Source organism: Humulus lupulus, chromosome X, assembly GCF_963169125.1.
Source record: "Humulus lupulus chromosome X, drHumLupu1.1, whole genome shotgun sequence".
Classification (NCBI taxonomy): Eukaryota; Viridiplantae; Streptophyta; class Magnoliopsida; order Rosales; family Cannabaceae; genus Humulus; species Humulus lupulus.
The window spans coordinates 202,287,728-202,308,779 of record NC_084802.1 but is presented as its reverse complement, the minus strand read 5'-3'; the positions used below and the strand labels follow the sequence as shown (position 1 = coordinate 202,308,779).

At 31.4% G+C, this 21,052-nt stretch overlaps 1 protein-coding gene across 1 annotated transcript; it reads right to left on the bottom strand.

Moving 5' to 3' along the window:
- Nucleotides 1–18,556: 18,556 nt before the first annotated feature.
- On the bottom strand, nt 18,557–19,901 carry LOC133803917 (auxin-induced protein 6B-like). The gene has a single exon (XM_062242062.1). The coding sequence runs from the start codon at nt 19,813–19,815 to the stop codon at nt 19,351–19,353; it is 465 nt and encodes a 154-aa protein (XP_062098046.1). The 5' UTR covers nt 19,816–19,901; the 3' UTR covers nt 18,557–19,350.
- Between the last annotated feature and the right edge of the window lie 1,151 nt (nt 19,902–21,052).

The following is a 21,052-nucleotide window of genomic DNA, read 5'->3' as shown; positions in this document are numbered from 1 at the left end:
TTTTAAGAGGGGCTAAAAATACAATTTGTAAAGAGATTAGGGATAATTTTTTTTTTTATCTTTTCAAAATTATGGGAGCCAAGGCCACCCTCCTCTAACTTTTATAACTCCGTCCCTCCACTCATAGTAGATACTCAAAATTGTTGATTATTATTATTATTATTATTTAATGATTGTTACAAAGGTTATTAAGTGACCTTTACGAAGAATGTTATAAATATGTAAATATATAATTAAGGCAATTACTTCGCCACAAGTAATGCTCCAACAATATCCTAACGATTGTTCTACTGTTAATATTGATTACCGATAAATATTTAAGAGTTTGATTGGTTCGTGATTGAAAAATAATAGTTTTAAAAATTGTTATTCTGAAATGAAAATCTAAATAATGTGACTGAAAACATATTTCTGAATATATGATTGGTTCACAACCCGTAAATTATTTTTAATTTTTTAAAGGTTGAATCTGTGATTGATAGAAAATCTGAAAATATAACAATATCAGAATATGTGATTGGTTCAGTTTAATCTGAAAACTAATTTAATAATTATAAAGAAATATTGTATGATATTAAATTTTAATTTATCAAACTAAATTTTCTTTATATCATTTAAATATAATAATAATTATATATATATATTATTCTTTTCAAATTCTTACTTTTAATTATCAATAATATCCCTATATCTTTTAAAATTTACATTATCTACACATCGAACTCTAAATTTTTTTTTTTGTATCTTTTTAATTTATAATCAAATATATTATTTTATAATTAATAAATAATTATAAAATTACTTTAACATTGAATTTAAGTTCCAAAAAATGCTTTTATTCATTTAATTAGTGATTAAAAATTCGGAATGAGCCATAGACAAATTCAAAAGAGACCATTTAGTGAAAGAATCACCCAAAAATAAAAATAACAATGATACCCAGCTATTGGAGGGTTAGGACAACCCAAGAGTAAGACTGAGGAATCGAAAGACAATTTTCGCTCTTTGCTTTTAGTGTTGCGATCCATTTGCACTGTGAATCTCCATTGATGAAGTTGTACTGAAGAAGAAGAAAAGCAAGAAAACACGGTATTTTGGGTTTTTTGGATTTTGAGATTGGATAAAATGAAAACGTGATATTATCGTTTTCAGTTTTTGGCCTAATTTTTGGATTCAAATTTGAAAATAATTTTTGAAATCATTGAACCAATCATATATTTTTGTTGGGCCACTGAATTTCTGTTTCCAAATTCATAAAATAGAATCCTTATTGTATACCAATCAGGCCCTACGTTTCTGAATCGCTTGTTTTTTTGTAAGATGGTCGCACCTTCTTCACGTAAGATGGGAGTGTGAGAGTTCTACAATAAAATAAAATAAAAATGTAAAACAGTATTTGAAGTGGAAAAAAAAAAGAGTAATAATGGTTATGGAGGTACGAGCAAATAATATTTTAGCAATTTTAATGATGAAATGAATAAAATAAGATTTATGTGCGCAAGTATACGCAATTGTAGACAAGTAATAATAATGATGATTAAGATCATCCCCACAAATATTGTTTACCCATTACCAATGATTAATATTTATTTCTAGTTGACTTATAATAATTGATTAAAATAGTAACGAAAACTGAGATTCACACTAGTAAACTCAAGAAATAACTTTTAGGAATTAATTCGATGAATATAAAACCAGGACAATTAATTTCATCTTTTATTCACTCTAATATTTCATCAATACAATTTCTACTAATCTTCTCTCTATTGTGATAGCAGATTAACGAAATGAATTTATATTCTTACTAAGATATATAAATCTCAACCTATTTGCGAACTTTCTAAAACTTTGTGATAAATTCAAACACATAGTAAGTATTAAGCACAATAATCTTAAAGCTACACAAATCATACACGTACTTTCGTCCAATATCGAAATTTGTGTTTATTCAATTACAACATAATTAACTCTCACTTCTCACATTTCGAATTAAAATAATATAAAACATGTAATAGATGTTCGGTCAATCACAAACATTAAGCATAAACTTGAACAAATCACAATATAGAAGAATTCATAGAAATTGCATTAAATCAATAAAGAATTTCAACAGACTCCATTAAAGCCCTAGAAAGTAAAATTAGTTCATATTCATATCCACAACATCCATCGAATAATAATAATAATAATAATAATAATAATAATAATAATAACCTAGAAAGAAGAAATCAAAGAAAAAGAGAAGAAAAACTCTTGTAGAAGTCTCTAATCTTGATCTCAAAGTGCTTCAATGTGTTTCTCTTGTCCCACCGGCCGCCAAAAGTCCTCCAGAAAATCTCACATAATTACACTTTTATAGTAGTCCTAACGATTCTATGTGAAAAGACTTTCTTGCCCTTAATGAAATCAGATTTCTTGCACTGTACGAACTGATGGCGTTGCAACGCCCCCTAAATAGCACTAGGGCGCTAATTCTGCACATTTCCTCTCTGTTTGTAATAGTGTTGCAGCGCTAATAACAAGCACTGGGGCGCTAATTCTATTTCTCTAAGTTCTTCAATTTGACTATGAAAATGCTCTTGTTGACTGTCTTTTTCGCTATCAACTTAATCCGGAAGTTTAAAGAAAATAATGGAAAAGAACATAAGGATTTTACGTGGTTTAGGCTATAAATGAGTCATAGTCCACGAGTCTCTGGTATTTAGTGAGCTTGAAGCTTGTTTGAGCCAGCTTCAATGGTGGTTCTCAAACAGTATATATATTGAACTAAGTTACAGAGTTTCTCTCTCTAAAATTCAGACATTTTACAAGGAGATACCACAGCCCTATTTATAGAGACTGAGGTCATTAATATCAATCATGTATTATTAATACAAATTCCCCCCTTATTGGGGTATAAATGCTGAATTAATACAAAAAATGTTGCACTAAATAGAGACTTCGGCCCAGGCAGATTGCACGGGGCCCATTGCAGAAAGTTGTTTACCAGCTTTATGGGGAACATGCCTCTGACAATGTTAGGGTGCGGTTGCATGCTTCTCCGTGTCAGGCGGCGTAGTGGGAAATGCCGATTGTTGAGTGCACGGCTCGAAACCATTACTCGAGACTCTCCAAAATGCTTTTAGATTATCTTCTAGTGATTCATATTCGCAGTGACTGACACCTAACAGCTCTTCTAGCGCTTGAGGAGCAAATCCTAGACCTGGAGGACAACTAACTGAAGAAGGTGTGAGGACCTCTAAAATGGTCATCGAGGCGTGACCTCACTTTGAGACATCCACACCTCGAGGACGCACCTTAGGGAATGGCTGTTGGTATTAAATGATCAAATCAAAGGTACGCAGCAGAATATATAGACTCATTTTAACAAATATTAATACCAGTCATGATCATATATATATAAATATTAAATCACTTATAAAACAGATCAGTGATTACCTCTTGTAGCCTATCAAGTGTCCTTAAATCTTTTTGTATAAAATCAACAATCTTCCAATCCAGCAATCTAAAAGCTCCCTGATCTTCCAAACCAATTCTCAAACACACAAAGACGTGTGTGGGCACGTAGGATTCAAAATGTTGATTTATGTGACTCTCTAGATATACTCAACACATGAGATCCAGAGAGGTTTGACAGAGAGAAGGTTTAAAATAATTTTCAGGTTTTAAGAAAACTATCGCTTTAGAGAGAGAGAAAGTTTATATTTTTTTTCTCAAAAATAATAATAAAGCTTATTCTAAAAGTCACATATTATTAGACTTATATAAATATATTTAATCTAATTAAATAATCTTTATTTTATTAAAAATATAATTCAAATTAAAACTGATCAAATTTTTACATTTATTTAAATCATATTTAAAAAGAATAATTAAATAACTGATTAAACAAAATTATTTCAAATTTAAAACTCAAATCACAGGGATAAAAACCCCTGAGTTAGGCGCCACACATTGTGTTGCACAGTGTGTGTCACCCAACCTAATCAAGGTTTCATTAATTTTCTCATTTGTTTGTTTAATCAATCTTTAAGATAATATATTTATCCCAACATAAATATCAGTTTTAAAATAAATAAATAAATTTCATATTGTAAATAATATATTTATTATTCTCTCTCTTCATATTAATTGAAATAAGATTAATATTAATTTTAAAAAACTATATAATTAATTAATTCACAATTAATCAATTACCTATAATTATCACATAATTATTTCCTTGCCTTGGAAAATTAATTCATTTTCAATTTAGTCATGTCTCTTTACAAATCTTTCTTTTGACATCCTTACCTTTGACAGTGTAGAACAGATGAGATCTGGGGACCATAGACCTATAATACGAAGCTCCAATAAACCATATTATTAATTAAACTCTTTAATCTAATAATCTTATTTATTAATTCCATCATTACTGTTATGATGGGTTAAATACAAATGATAAGTGTTAAAATACAAGCAAGTTATAAACACTTAGTAGAGTTCACATAATGAAGATGTGAATTTGATCTTCAATTGTAGGCACTTATAAAATGCAAATTTGGGTCCAGAGTGATACATGGGAGTATCTAAGGGTTCCCAAAAATTTTGGTGGCATTTAGAGCAATTTTGGGACCTTTGGAAGTGTCCAAAGTCAGAGAGGGTGGTGATACGTCGCCACCCAAGAGGTGAGACATCGCCTAAAAGCTAGGTTTTCCAGAAACCCTAGCAGGCAACGCGTCGTCTGCTCTATTACATGAAATATCGTAAATTCTCTAAATGACGTGTTTTTCAAGTCTAATTCTATTGGTTAGACATAATGACGGTGCCTGCTGTATATAAGGATAAAAAATAGTGTTTTAGGAGACCTGATCACTCTACCCCCTCTCTTTCTAGCTCCAAGAATTTATAAGTTTTCTCCAATAACTCTCCAAGAAAGTGCTTGACTTTGAGAGTTGAAGGCTTGTTCAATCTCAATCCTCATTTCCTCAAGAGAAGGCCTCAAGCATCAATGGTGGCTGGGAAATAGAGTATTAAGATAGAGTTATGCAACGTGTATAAGCCTTGGTTTGTGTTTGGTTTGTTCAAAGGATTGACTCAAAGTGGTGATCTTGCCTAAGGTTTTGAAGCTTCATCAAAGTTCAAGAACACCATTGTTTTAGTTGGGTTTCCAAGTTCTTTCTCAATCTTTTTTAAGTCTCTGTTAATCCAAATTTCATGTAGATTCTATTTCTTATGGTGGTGTTATCTCACTCTCTCCCAATAATTACTCCACTATAAATATGGAATTGCACTCTAAGTATTTATAGAATTATGTTTACAGAGTTTTCTCTTATAGTCCATTAATATAATCAATACATGTAGTTCTGTCCTCCATTATTGGTTCGTTAATTAGAACTGGTCAAAATTACCGTTTTACCCTTTTAATTACCTCTTGATCCTTAAGTACCATTAATTCACTAGCGAATAATTAATCTATAATCTAATTATAGATTTGAGCTCAATAACTATTTAATTCTATAATTAACCCTTAAGGGAACCAATATTTGATATGTTAGGAAAGCATGGATTCCATTATTGTAATTCATGTTCCTAGCCATTCATGATATTGAATTTCCAAAACAAAAGTCTTTAGCCTCATTATTCTAAGAGACATTAACAAGTGAATCAAAAGATCCAATAAACATAAACAAGAGTTCATGAATACTCAGGATTTAGACTGATCTATAAATGATCATCTATTATGATAAGAATTAAATCTTTATGTTAAACGACAAGTTTATAAAGATAATTAATTCTCATCGGTCCTGTCATGTATAATCTCTATTATATACAACACATTTACTAAGATGTCTATCCAAATCAATAATCTGAATCTAGATTACTCGCATCTCGTATGCTTAGCAAACCGTACTAGTAACCATTCATTAAAGATTCCATACTTTAATATGCTACTGACAATTTTATTCATTATACACGATCTTAATTCTCTCGTACTAATACAAGATCATAATCTCATAAATGAATGGAGAATTTTCTTGATATTATTATATAATTAATTCAAACAATAATTATAATATTCAAATATAATAAAATTGTACTTTTATTTAAAACCAATAAAATGTCTTTACATGATTTTAGGGCATCAATCCTAACAGTGGCTTCACCTGGAGACATCCACACATCGAGGACATCATGTCTTTCCTTTGTTAATTACTCCTAGTTGCCACGTGTCTGATGATAAAAATACAGACAACAACTCAAAATTTTCAAAAACACTCGTAAACTCTCCCATGAATGTGATCACTTGAAAATTGCCAATTTTATCATTTTTCAAATCTATTTCTTCTCATTTCACTCCAACTCATCTTCTTTACCATTTACTCCTGAAACACGAAACAAACAAGCATAAATCTGCACAAAACGATCCTAAATAATAATGATACGTGCACTAAAATTATGCACCAAAACATTACACCAACTGACGTGGCACTGTTTTTTAAAATAGTGTGTCCCGCCTGAAATAAATTTGATTAGTTAAATGAAACTGTCACGTCAGTTGGTGTAATATTTTGATATATAATTTTGGTGCACATATCATTACTCCTAAAACATAACGTAGGTTCAATCTCAAAATTAAACCTAAAATGATCCTAACAAGCACAAACAACCTTGCGCTCACATAGTGATGCACACGGGGCGGGTAATTGGCGGGAAGTGCCCCCCAATCTCTGTTCCCATTTATAATTTTAATCTCCATCCCCGTCCCATCCCCACTTATTTTCTGTATAGGACAGGGTGGGTGAAGAGTTCCCACGGGACACCCATTTATTTAAAAAAATAAATTCTAAAATAAAAAATCGTAAATTATATCTAAATTAAAATATTGCACAATATTTATAATTTAAAATATTAAAAAGTTACTAATATATTACAATAACACATAAATATGGATATAAAATATTACAAAAATATATAAAAATTTAAACGGGCACGTCGGGACAGGGAGTTCCATCCCACCCCTGCCCCATTCAATATTCGGGTATTGAAAATTATCCCTGTCTCTGTCTTGTTCCCCATTTAAATGGAGATTCCCCCACCTCATTAAGGGCTCCCCATAGAAAAAATGTACCTCCCTCTCACTTATATGATCCTCATCGATTGTTTATGTTTCTCGGTATTTTAAGTGTCGCCCTATGAAAATAAAAGGGAATTTGACTTTTAATGCATATAAGGGGATTGTATTTAAAAAATAACCTATCACTATATGAGTCTCATTTTGGTCCTACTATTTACCTTAGTACCCAAAATACCCTTGACATTTGTTTCCCACAGTCTCTCTCTCACTTTCTTAGTTCCGAAGGAAAAAAACCCTCAAAGCCAATTTAATCCGTCAGAACCCAAGCAAATTAGAGAAGCATTGTCTTCCACGACCGCGACCAAGCATCTGTTGCTCGGATATTTTCGGATTTAACGTTCGGAGAAGGCAAAGGAGAAGAACGTCGAGCAAACATAAAAAGCTTTGAGGAAACAACCCCAAAGAAAGCGAAGGTGAGGGATTTCCTTTTTAATCTGCAATATGTGTATGTGCCTGGTTTTTCTGTTGATTTTTGTTCATAGGATAGATCGGGGCTAGGGAATGAAGAAATCTGGGTTTTTTGTTCTAGATTTTTTATGCACCTCGATAGAAATCGAGATGACTCGATAAGACTCAATAATATATGTTAGGTTTTGGATTTGATTGTGCCTCGATAGGTCTCGATGGGATTCGATAGAACTCAATGATATTTTAGGCATATAGCTTATTTTAGCATCTACCTCGATAGGCCTCGATAAGGCTCGATGATATTAGACTAATGACTGATTTTAGCATCTACCTTGATAGGACTCGATGATATTTGGCATATGACTGATTTAGCATCTGCCACGATAGGTCTCGATAGGACTCGGTGATATTAGGCATATGAATGATTTTTAGCATCTGCCTCTGCCTCGATAGGACTCGATTATATTAGGTATATGGCTGATTTTAGCATCTGCCTCGAGATGCTTCGATAGGACTCGATAGGCCTCGATGATATTTAGGCATATGGCTGATTTTAACACCTGTCTCAATATGCCTCGATAGGACTTGATAGTTACTAGATTTTTTTACATTTTTAACATTTTTTAACTTTTTTTCTTCAGATGCCTGAATTGATTGTGCCATTGGAGAAGCACTGTCCTAGTCGTGTCACCTATAGAGGTAGTGCTTACTTGGAAACCCTTATAGAGCAATTTAAGAGGCACGGGCTAATTGAACGGACACAGGCATGCCCATTGGGATAGTTCTTCAAGGCGAAGTCGTTTAGTTTTTCTGGGGTTCTGCTACATCAGCTTATGTTGCGGAAGGTGGAAAGCAAGAAGGCTGAAGAGGGCCACTTCTACTTGGGCAACATTCTTTGCAAATTTGGGATTGCAGAGTTTGCCCTTGTCACCGGGCTGAATTTTGGGAACACCTCGAAGAATTTTGGGCTGAATTCTACACTCTTCACCTAAGTTCAATGGAGAACTCCATCTAAAACTACTATCGGTTCTACTTGGACCTAGACGACTACTGCTGGTCCCAGGTGTTTGTCGATCTTCTATTTTGCGCTCCTCAGCTACCATAACATTTGAACTCTGTGTTGGCAAATCTGCCCTAATATCTAGTCCACCAAGATCTGTTGCATTAGCAACAGGATCGTCGTTGACATAAGGATCGTAGCCATAGGGATCATACCTGCTGTGTCATGCAAATATGGCGGATCTCTAATCGGGATATCATCATGGACTATGACGTCTGGATTTGTCTCGGGAACAAATGTTCCAACCTCACTTTGAGTTCCTTTGAAACCATGACATGGGGGAGAAATGTTCTCTTCAAATCGAACTTCTTTATTAACGTTGGGAGAGGCCGATGCATTTCTTATACCTCCCTTCTTAACCAATGTCACACATAGAGGAATCAGCTTCTCTATAGATTTCGATGCTAACCCAATGAATGCATGCACATGCCTATCATTTTTTATAACGGTAGGTTTGACGGATTGTGATAGACATGTGTACGAGACCTCAATTTTCAAGTCATGCACACATTTATCCACTTTAAGCTCATCGTACAGAATGTCAAGCAGTTGCTCATACATCACACCCTTCTCCAAAAGCAGAACTTGATTTACAGCATCCCTTAAAATCCAATCCTTATTTTCCAATTCCCAAACACCATTGAATGCAACAAATATGGAAACAGATGAATCTGTATCAAAAAAACAAAAAAAATAGGTCAAAAATTAAACCTATAACATCAAACAGCAAAAGATTGATTCATATCGAGGTCAACCTATCGAGGTCAAACTATCAAACTATCGAGGTCAACCCATCAAGGCCCATCAAGTCTCATCGAGGCATACACTACATAAATTAAGTTCTATGCCTCTATCGAGGTCCATCGAGGACCATCGAGTCTCATCGAGGTACCCATTGTTCCTAAAAGTCTGAGGTTTTTATCGAAGTCCATCGAGGACCATCGAGTCTCATCAAGGAAGACATTAACCCCCCTAATATGAGGGTTTTATCGAGGTCCATCGAGTCTTATCGAGGTAGTAATTTTCCCTAATGTGTGAGGGTTTTAACAAGGTCTATTGAGGACCATCGAGTCTCATTGAGGCATATCGAGGTAGACAAATAATATAAACATATAAGGGTTTATCGAGGTCCATCGAGGACCATCAAGTCCTATTGAGACAGACAAAAAACCCAGAAAAAAACCAAGAAAGGAATGAAATCCATTCCGACAGTGAAAAATTACAATAAAACATGAAGGCATACACAGATCTGCTAGAAATAGCAAAACCAATGTTGATAAACAAGTTTCCTCCCTACATATAACAAATATATACTTAACCATATGATTTTTATCCGAAATCCAAAATGAAGTTCTTGCCTTGAAATGATTCACAACTTGCCCCTGAAATCCAAGCTTGAAAATGTGTATAGATTAAGCTGCCTTATTATTATTTTTTTTTTGTACGAGAACTTGAGAGATAGAGAAGGAAAACGTGAGAGATAGAGAGGGAGAAGACAATGGGAGAAAAAGAGTGGGGAATTTATGATAGGAGCATTTTTGGGAATCCAAAGAATACTATAATAAAAATGTGATGTTTTTTTAGCTTGGTATCATTTTGTTGTACGACTTAATACATTAAAAGTTAAATTTCCCAAATAAAATGAATGTTATATAAGAGACATGTCGTTTTGTTAAAGCATCTAACGAAAACAAAAAGTATTGCTATTGATGCTCCCCCTCGGCTCTTGATAGTTTTCAAGTATTTAATCACATTGACTCCTTATACCATATTTTGAAGAAAATAATAATAATATAACAATTCAGCAAATTACATGGTAGATATAATAATCTTTATCATTTTCAGTGACTGATTTAATTAATAATTTTAATAACATTTTGCAGCGACACCATTAAATATCTATAAATGTATTGTTTGAATTTGCTTCAAATTTAATCTTGCCTATAATATAATCATGCAATTAGCTTCAAATTTAATCTTGCCTGTAATATAATCCTGTACGATAATACGGGACAAAACCAATAAATTGAAACACATAAAATGAACAACATAGAGAAGAATTTTCTCATTCCAGTACATATAGATAGGAGATCTAACATGTGTTTGCTGATGAATTCTTATATGTAAAGAATAAAACTGAAAAATCACTGCAATTAAAGAATAGGTAACCATTTTGTGTCTTTTGTTTTTTTAAAGTATTGTTTTAGGACCTTGTGTTTATAATAATACTTATTTTGTACCTTATATTTTAAAATCATACATATTTGATATCTTATATTTTGAAATCATACATAATTATACCATAAATTCAAATTTAATTAATAAAATTTTGTAAATTGAATTAAACTATTCTCAATTATATGAATTCCAAATTCAAATTTAATTACTTAATTACGATGACAGTTTTGCCATATTGATAAAATTTTATATATCAAATCTGAATCTAGGATATCAAATATGTATGATTTTAAAATATAAGATCTATATGAGCATTATTGAAAAAAAAGAATACCAAAACGATACTTTGAAAAAATACTTAATACTAAATGAGTAAATTCACATTACTAAATAATAGTAAATCCACATATTAAAAAAAAAATTACATCAAGCCTTGATATTGAGAATGAAATATATACTTGTTTTTGCTTTTAGATGTTATCAAGGCCGACTGGCATAGTCAGGTCAGGTCAGGTCTGTGCCTAGGGCCTCCAAATAAAAAGATATTTTCTATACAAAACGACCTCATAATTTTACAAAAATATCATTTTATATATAAATATTGTAAAAATACAAAAAAATTTCTTGGGCCACCAATGCTCACGGGCTGGTCCTGGATGTTATTAAAGGTTGTTTACTCTTTGTTAGTTTGTTTATACTGCTAGAGCTTGTAATGGTCTAGTGACTCTATAGCCAAGTGGTCGCGTTGCTCAAAGATCCTAGTATCTTTGCGCTAGGAGAGCTGCCCCCTCTGTGGTAGTTTGGCTTAGTTTTAAAATTAACGAGTGAAGTAGAGTATGTTCTTATAAATGATTAAATATGTCCATACATTTTCCATGTACGACATTCTAACAATGAAAATTTATAGTGAGAGAGCGTCATCAATTTCATTAGCGCGGATCATCGTCGAAGCAGATCTGCTGCTTCGCCCAATGACATGTATGCAAACTAAAGAGGAAAAGTAGAATCACATTTGAGTTCAAGTCGAAATTCGAATTCGAATTCGAATTATAATCGAGTTGTGAGCACACCATCCTCCCTGCCAGACCAACCACGATCTCTCTCCTCTAGCTTCAATCACAGCGTCAATAACATTCTCAGATAGTTCAATTTTTCGCCTATGCCTGCTTCTTCGTCTTAATAGGATTAGCTTACAAAGTTTGTGTTTTTCCAAGTCGATTTGATCCACGGCTCATTATCATTTCTCTTTTTTTTCTTGCTATTTTCCTCATGTCCTTCGTCTCTAACTCATACCGCCTAGCATAGAAAATCGTTGTCTCTATGGATACAGTGATTACTGCCTTCACCCATGGCATCATTGCATGGCTGAATCAAATGGGATTTTGGATTTTCTAGGTGTCATACGTCTGCATGATTCTGCTTCTTGTTATGATTACTGTTGTCATTTTGGGTGTTTGGTTGGTCCAAATGTGGGCCAAGGAGCCTGTGCATTCGAAATGAAGGTTGCATTTTGATGACACAAAACCTTGGCATGCATAGGTTTGAAAAGAATCACAAGAATAAGCTAATGGGTGGGAATACAAGTGGATCATACTCTCTCCATCTCTGTGGTCTTTTCTTAGGAAAGGTTTTTGAGAAATTGACATCTTTGGGGTCTCTTTTCTTGTTCGCTGTGTTTTTAGGTCTTATGAATTTGACTTCTCTCTTTTTCATAATTGTCATTGCTCAAGGTTTCGAATCCAAACACGGAGATCATTTCACGTGTTTGATTCTAATTGTTGTTGCGACGATTGAAGGATTTGAGTACACGGTATAACTACAATCTTATTAGTAACTGATTTTACAAAACCATAGTAAATAATTTTACAAAATTCTAGTAACCAATTTCACAAAATTTAGTAATTCATTGTTTTAAATTTTAATAATTGGTCTCACATAAACTCCTTAATCAGTTTCGAACAATCATAAATATGTTAACCATGTTTTTTTTTTTAAAAAAACTAAGTAACTATTTTTGTAAAAACTTTGGAACCTAGCAAAAATATTAGTAACATAGTAACTAATTTATTTAAAAAAAAAAAAAAAACTAGCAACTAGTTTCAAAATACCATTCCATATTTTTCTCCAAATTCTTGTATATTTGATTTTTTATATAAAAATTAATAATTTTCCCATATTATTGAAAGAAAGAAATAAAAAAAAAAGAATCCCAATAAAGAAGATCAATTCCCCAGCAATGTCAGCATCAAGTCCTACACTTATACTTCGCTAGTTGGGGACAAGAGCCCATTGATAAAGAAGGAATTTGGGCCTTATTGATGGGTCTATTCCTTCGGTCACTGAAATGAGAAATAATGAGTGAGTTAGACTATGACTATACATACATACTTACTTACAACAACGAACACGTTCCACACCTGTCCTTGTTGTCATACCGTCCAACCCATCTTTATCAAAATCTCAAATGAAAATAATAATAAAGGTAAATCCTCCCTAATCTAATCTTCTTCTGATTCCAACCAAATTCATATAATGAAACATCATCACCCACATTCCCTAATTCATATAATTTCATTTCACTCAACAAATGACCAAATCTCCATTCCCTGACTTATGAACCAAAAATTGACCTCCAATTTTATATCCCAAACAAAAAGTCTGGTTTCTTTTCCAGAGAAAGTGACAACCATCCACAAATATTGGTTCACAAACTTTTCTCCTCCATCCTTGAACCAGCTTTTTAGGTCTTTTATATATTATCTTTGATTAATATTTATCTATGAATAAAAATCTCATAATATTTATTCAAAGCATTAGGTTTTCAAATTTTGATTGTGACACCCATTTATACTAGCATCAGTTGGGCCTATCGTTTTCAACGAAGATTTATCGCACGGTACTGTGTTTAGTGCTCAAATAGTATTTCAATAACTAATTTTTCTTCCTAACCATAATAATTAGAAAAGATAAGTATGAAACAACTAGTTCAAGATAACAAGATCAACTTAGTTATAACATATTCAATATATATATATATATATATACTAAATACAAGCAACGGCAAAGTATGTTTACTTAATTTTATTTATAAATTTTGTAATTATTTTTATTAAATTTGTATTATTGTCATATAAATTTCAAATAAATAAATAATATTATATATAAAAGAATGACATAAATATATTAAATAGAAAATTAAACAAAAACATTGTTTATAAATTTTAAAATATATATAAAATATGATAACATTTTTAAACATAAATTATAATAATTTTAATAAAAATTAAGAATATATATTGTATATTATTATAATAATAATATTTAAATTTATATTAATAATAATATAAGTATTAACTATATAATTTTGTATCAAATATTATTATAATAAAAATATTTTATAATATTTGAATTCATATTAATATAATTAATAAAAAATTAGGATTATATATTATTATCATAATAATATTTTATAACATTTAAATTTATATTAATATAATTATGAAATATCTTGTCTTGTATTATATATTATTATAATAATAATATTTTATAACATCTGAATAATGATATTTTATAATGTTTGTATTTATATTAATATAATTAATAAATATTTATTTTTAATTAGTTTTAAAATTATATTTAGTTAAACATTTAGAATATTTTGTTAAAGTTAAAAAAAAGGTTTATACATTTTTGGACCCTGTGTTTTGTCTCATTACCTGTTTGGACCCTGTGTTTTGACAAATTACTTTTTGGACCCTATGTTTTGTAAAATGGTTAAAATAGAACCCTAAACTCAATTTTGATGAAGAAAAGATTGAATATAACAACACAGTTTTTAAGCAGAATGATTTTATTTTTATTCTGAATTGTTAGTTTGGTAAATTATTTGTAATTTTAGTTGAGAAAACATTGACCAAAATCGAGTTTAAGGTTCTATTTTAACCATTTTACAAAACATAGGGTCCAAAAAGTAATTTGTCAAAACACAGGGTCCAAACAAGTAATGGGAAAAAACACAGGGTCAAAAAATGTATAAACCCTTAAAAAAACAAACCGTTAAGACTAAAAAAATTTATTTTCTACACAATTTTTATATAGAAAATATATATGTAACATATTGAAGAAATTGTATGTTAAATGTTACAATTTTATAATTAATGTCTAAAACTATTTGAACAGATAAATAAAAAGATAGTTAAATTAGACAAATGATGGAAGTCCAAATTAATTCATCTGCAATTCTTAAAAATACAGAAGATAAAAAGAAAAAGTGAAATATTGAGTTTTATGATAAGAGTGTATTAAAAATATAGGAAAGTTTACTCTTGGGCAGTAATTCGACTAAGGCCATTTTGTTGTTTCTGATAAAATAATAAATAAAAAAAATCGAGTAAAGCCACATGTCGTCATAAGTAAAACAATATTTGTGAGAAGAGTATCTCTGCAAGCGTTCCCGCCTTCGTTTATCTATAGGAATGATCGATGACTCGCGAGAAGAGCAAGGGGCATCAAGTAAATAGGGCGTGTTCAGGACGGAGTTCATGTCCTTTGCCCCCACCTTTTTAAGGGTATCCTACCTTGCAGGTTAAATTGACATCCCTACCTACAAAAATAGAAGTGTTCCCTTAAGAAAATGCACAACCATACACGTGTCAAATCTTTAAGATTCTACTAACATTGTTCTCATTATACAACCACTGTTACTACTACGCTAGCTACCTTGCAAGACAATGTCAAACTAGGGAATGTTTATTGGTTGGGTTATAACATATTTTAATCAACCCAATGTAGAAATCGAGTTGCAAAAGTTCAATTATAACTCATCTAACTAAGAAAAAAAAATAGTCGTCCAATGTGTTAAAGAAAATATCCCACATGGAAAGTATGTAAGTATATTCAATAATTTATAAGAGCATGAGTTACTCCACTCATCATCAATGGATTTTGATAAAGAACCTCATGCTTCTTACCATGTACTCCAACTGATAAAATATATATAATATTGTATATTTAATTTACGAGATCATTATGTTGTAAAGTCAAACTATTTCCTCTTTCTTAGCCTAACTTGTAGGCATAATAGTTGTATATACTATGTATATATTATCAACGAATAAAGACAAAAAGGGAGGGGATCGTATTCTTTTATGGCATCATGAGCCAAAGAAAAATCTAACGAGTAAACACGATCCAAATCCAAAATCGGTCCAAAAAGATAGCCACAAAGAGCCATTGTGATTTGGGGATAGTGAGCCAAAAAGCCACTTACGATCGAGTCGTCCAAGATTGGTGAGCAAAAATAGCAACCATCTTGAGAGAGGATGTTAGAAAAAATATCCCACATGGAAATATGTGAGTATATTCAACAATTTATAAGAACATGTGTTACTCCACTCATCACTAATTAGTTTTGAGATTGAACCTCATGTTTTTTACCATGTACTACTTTCTACTTTCAGACTACTTTCCACATTCTAACACAATGTAGCCAATTTTAAGTTTTTTTTTAAATGTTCAAATAATTAATTAGATTCTACAAACTAAAAATATAGTATTCATCTTCAAAACTTAAATATACTATTCTAAATTGAAATTTTAAAATATTATTCTGAATTCATTATTAAAAATTTAAAAACAATATTTAACATTAAATATAATATATGTAATAATATACGTAATATATGTATGTATAAATGGAAGAAAAAAAACTCTTAATTTGTTTATTCGGGTTATTTGGACGGGTTGATATAATTCTTAATCCGCCCAATTATTGAATTTTTATCAAGTTATTCGAGTTGCATTTTTTGTATTTTTTTATTAGGTTTGAGTGGTTTATTTAAGTTGGAAGGTTTGTCATCTAACCTTGCTCTTCTCTTACAAATCCTACTTGTCGTTTAATCATATCTATTTTTATATACACTAAATCTAGCAAACGATTTTCTTGCGTTAACATTTACTAGTTTACTTATATATATATATTTTAAAATAATAAATTAAATTATTAAAATGATTATATGCAAAAAAAGAATTAAGATCACAAAATCAAAATTTCATCAAAGTATAATAAGAAAATTTCTTTATAAATTAAATTTTGAAGATGATTATAGTGAGTCACTCCACTCATTAGTAATTGTTTTTGAAATGAAAATATTGCAATATGATCCTTAAATGGCAGTCGAATGGAGTGTGTTTGGGGCCAATTTTTATGAGTGAAGGTAACCAAATATTCAGAAATAATTACACGATTATCATTGGGAGAATGGAGCAATCTAATAATAAATGAGTAACTGTTTCATTTAAATGAAAAATCCATCTCCATCAAAGGGACCAGCCTTATTAGGTAAGTTTCTTGATGTGTGTGAAATTGTGTTTTGCTTCTTTTTCTTCTTATGAGATTCCATATTAAATTGGCATAACCCTTAGGCTCACCAAAATTCACATAAATCGTAAAACTTACTAAAATCTCAATTGACTCATAAGTAAGCCAAGCCATAATCATAATAATAATTATAATTATAATTATGTTTAATATAAAATTAACAGACACACGTAGCAAATCCATCTATATTTACTATAATTGGAAAAAGATAAAGGTGAGACAATCAGACAATGGTTGGGTTAAATGTACTGAGAAAAAATCTTACTGTACTCATATTGTAGAATCAATATTGAAGCATTTTACTAGAAAGAGTGGCCAAAACAAAACCCCCCATTGATTGATTTTGGTGTACTGAATTCTGATCAACAAAACCAGAGGCGGATGGTCAAACGTCAACGGCTATGATTGACCTCTTTTTTTAAGTGTGGCCCATCTAAAAGTTGTTACCCACCAGCTTAATTATCAAACTTTCTAGGAATATTTTAATTATTCCCAATACTGATAATTGCACCCCTTATATTCCAAGTTACAATTATTTTTCACCCACTCCTTGAACTCAAGTGTACCAATAAAAAATAAGCTTCAATACTTGCTTAATGAACATTTTTTTAATCCTCTTTTTAGTTTAAAACTAATGTTGATCGTTAATTTAGTTACACACAAATATAAAGAATGAATGATGGAATAGTGATGACCAAGTATAAATAAGCTCACACATATAAATAATAGAGCATTGATATCTGGCAGCTTAAGCTTAAGGTGTCCAACACCACATGAGGTAACACTACTTAAGGTATCTAATACCACGTGAGGTGACACTAATGATTGATTAATAATACACTATAATATTTATTAAATTCAAATAAGTGTAACCCGATATTAGATTACACCAATAAAATTATATTCTTGAGCACTCTCAATAGGTACTCTACTCTATTTTTCAAAATATCTCACAAAAAATCTACTTTTTCTATTTTAACTCAAATTTTTACATTACATCATACATCCGATTCTTTATATTTTTTCTTAACAATATTTAAATATTATATTTTAAAATATTATTTAAATATAAAAAAATGAGAGAGAAAGAGATAGACCAAAAAGCAAAGTAAAAAAAAATAGTTAAAAATGTTTGAAGGGTAGTAAAATTCATCTCTAAAATGTAGAAATGTACTGTAGCATAATTAAATTATAGAGCTATTTTATAACATTCAATGGAGCATGCTTTGGGTAACGATTCTTCAAAATTTTGAGGGATAATTTATCCATCACATATTGGGGATGTACTGCCCCTAACAATTCTCTAAATAATATAGTTATAAACATGTAAAAGGACAAAACCGAAACTGGTGAAACTGAGCAAGTTGGTATAAACTGACTGGTTCACATGGGTTATAACTTCCCACAACGGCTTCAAGGATTGATATGCATAAAAATTAAATCAAAATAAAAATAAAAGTACATACTGGACTCAAAATGCATTAAAATATACATATATTACCTGTTTAAATATATATATTTTTGGTTAAAATAAACAAGAATAGTTTTTTTTTCTCTACAATATTTTTTCCTTGATTAATCAATAAATTACATGATTTACAAAAAGAAAAAGAAAAAGAAAAATGACACAGAAGGGTCATTATTATTATTATTTTCTTTCTCTTTCTTGTTTGTACTTTGTAATGTACTTCTCTGAAGAAAAAAAAAAAAAAGGTCCGATCGCATCCTCATCTCCGTTTCTTCGAACCCGGGACGACTCGGTGGATAACTTCCCCACTCGCTTTGCCATCTCCATAGCATTCGTCGAAGCTTATTATTAGTAACTCGGTCACTCGGCTCAGTAACTCACAGCCCAGAACCGAAACAAATAATATTTGTATGTATAATAAAATTTGAAAAAGAAAACCATAATTCACTTTTACCAATACATATAAACTGGTAAAGGAAATATGCTCATCAACCGTCGCGTGTGTTCACCTGAACTGAACTCGATTTTGATCCCGTAATGGAGGTGGAGGAGGCCTTCATATTCGTCGAGCGAGCAAACTCGGACTGAGTCACCCGGGTCAGAACAAGATCATTCTTTTTTTTTTTTTTTTTTTAAGTTTTGTGTTTGGTACCAATTTATATATAATAAAACCAACTCAACTGAGTTAAGATTGGGTTGGCTTTATTATTATTATTATTAATATTTTATTAACTGGTCTCTCACCAAATAGTTTTCTCCGTCAATCCCTGAAGCAACGGCCGAGAATCGGCACAGTAATCGATGTTTGACCTGATGCCGACGTGGCAATATCTCTGAAAGTCCTCGAGATTCAGAAACCGAGTCGAGTTAGGAGCGTTCCCCGACTCAGATCGGGAAATGTATCGGAGCACATCTTCGAAGAGCGACTCGTCGCAGGGGATGGCGAGCGGGCCGTGCTGGCCGAACCCGTACACTTCCTCGGCCTGGTGCAAGAGCTTCTTGAACACCGGGTGGTTCAGGTACGAAGCGCGTACCACAAATCTCCTGCAGCTGCTGCCCACGCAAACCGCCACGTGTCCCGCCGGAACATCGGACGGTGTCTTGTTGGCTGATATCCTGGCCTTGTTGCGCCACCGCCGTAGCATTTGCCTGAGCCGGACAATGTGGCGGATTTTGCTGCATTTGGCGAATCCGGTAGTCGTCATTTCGAAATCGAAAGAGAAGAGAAGCTTTCGTCGAAAAACGTTTTACGGTAAGGTTGCCGTTTTGGGTAATATGTGTATTTGACTAATGAGTGGAAAATTGGGGGATTGGATAAATGGGAAGGTGGCTGCTTTTATAGAGATGGGAATTCCAAATTGCCCTTACTTTTCGAGATAATTACCAACTTATGGTCTGCTGTTTTTGCAAATTCTTTTTTTAGAATTGGTAACGAGCCAACCAATATAATATAAGGTGGTAGCTTTTTTTTCAGAATTGGTAACGAGCCAACCAATATAATATAAGGTGGTAGCTTATTCTTAGCAGCGCAATTCAATATTTAGTTTCACATATTTAAATTTAATAAATATTATAGAATATCGCTAATAGAGTACCACTTATGTGCTCTTAAGCACTTTAATGTACCAAATAACAACACTATTTTGATTGCATAACAATATTAATATAATGTCACAAAAACTTATTATGTGTAAAAAAAATATGAATGCATACAAAAATTTATACCAAATATTTACACAAAACAATATGTAATTAATTTTATGAATGTAATCATATCATTTTAAATTATATAATTGAGACTAGTTACATACATTCCTTTCATATATATGTGATGAAAATTTCCTACAAAAACAGAAAATACTGAAGATATATTAGTGTGAATCTATTGGGGCGTATGCCTCTTTTTTTTTCAGGTAAATTATATAATGAAGAAAATATATGTATAGAAAGAACACTTTTTTTTTTTAATGAAATTAAAATAACTTAGTAAAAGTATGCTTTAGAATAAGAAAAAAAAAATACAAATAGACTTTTGTAATTACATTTTTATCTTTTTGATTCAGGTATCCGCATGTATCTTTTTTTTTTTCTTCGAAAGGCGTAATTGGATTTTCACTGCTTCTTTAGCATAGTATTAATGTGGTGATGTTAAGTGTGTTTATATCTATGCTTGTTTATTATAGCATATGTTATAGAGTCAAAATAGATGTTGCGAGTCATTTTCAATTGTTCATGATCTCGCTAATAAGTTGTTCATTATCCCGCTTTATAATTAACACTAATTTTAAATATTATTTTAAACACTAATTGTATTATATTATTATCACACATTTGAATATTTAGTTTTGTTCACTAAATAAGATAAATAAAAAATTTAAATGTCTCAACCATATTATTGACGCGGTTTTTCGCCATGAGTGAATTATGAAAATAGCTGAGATG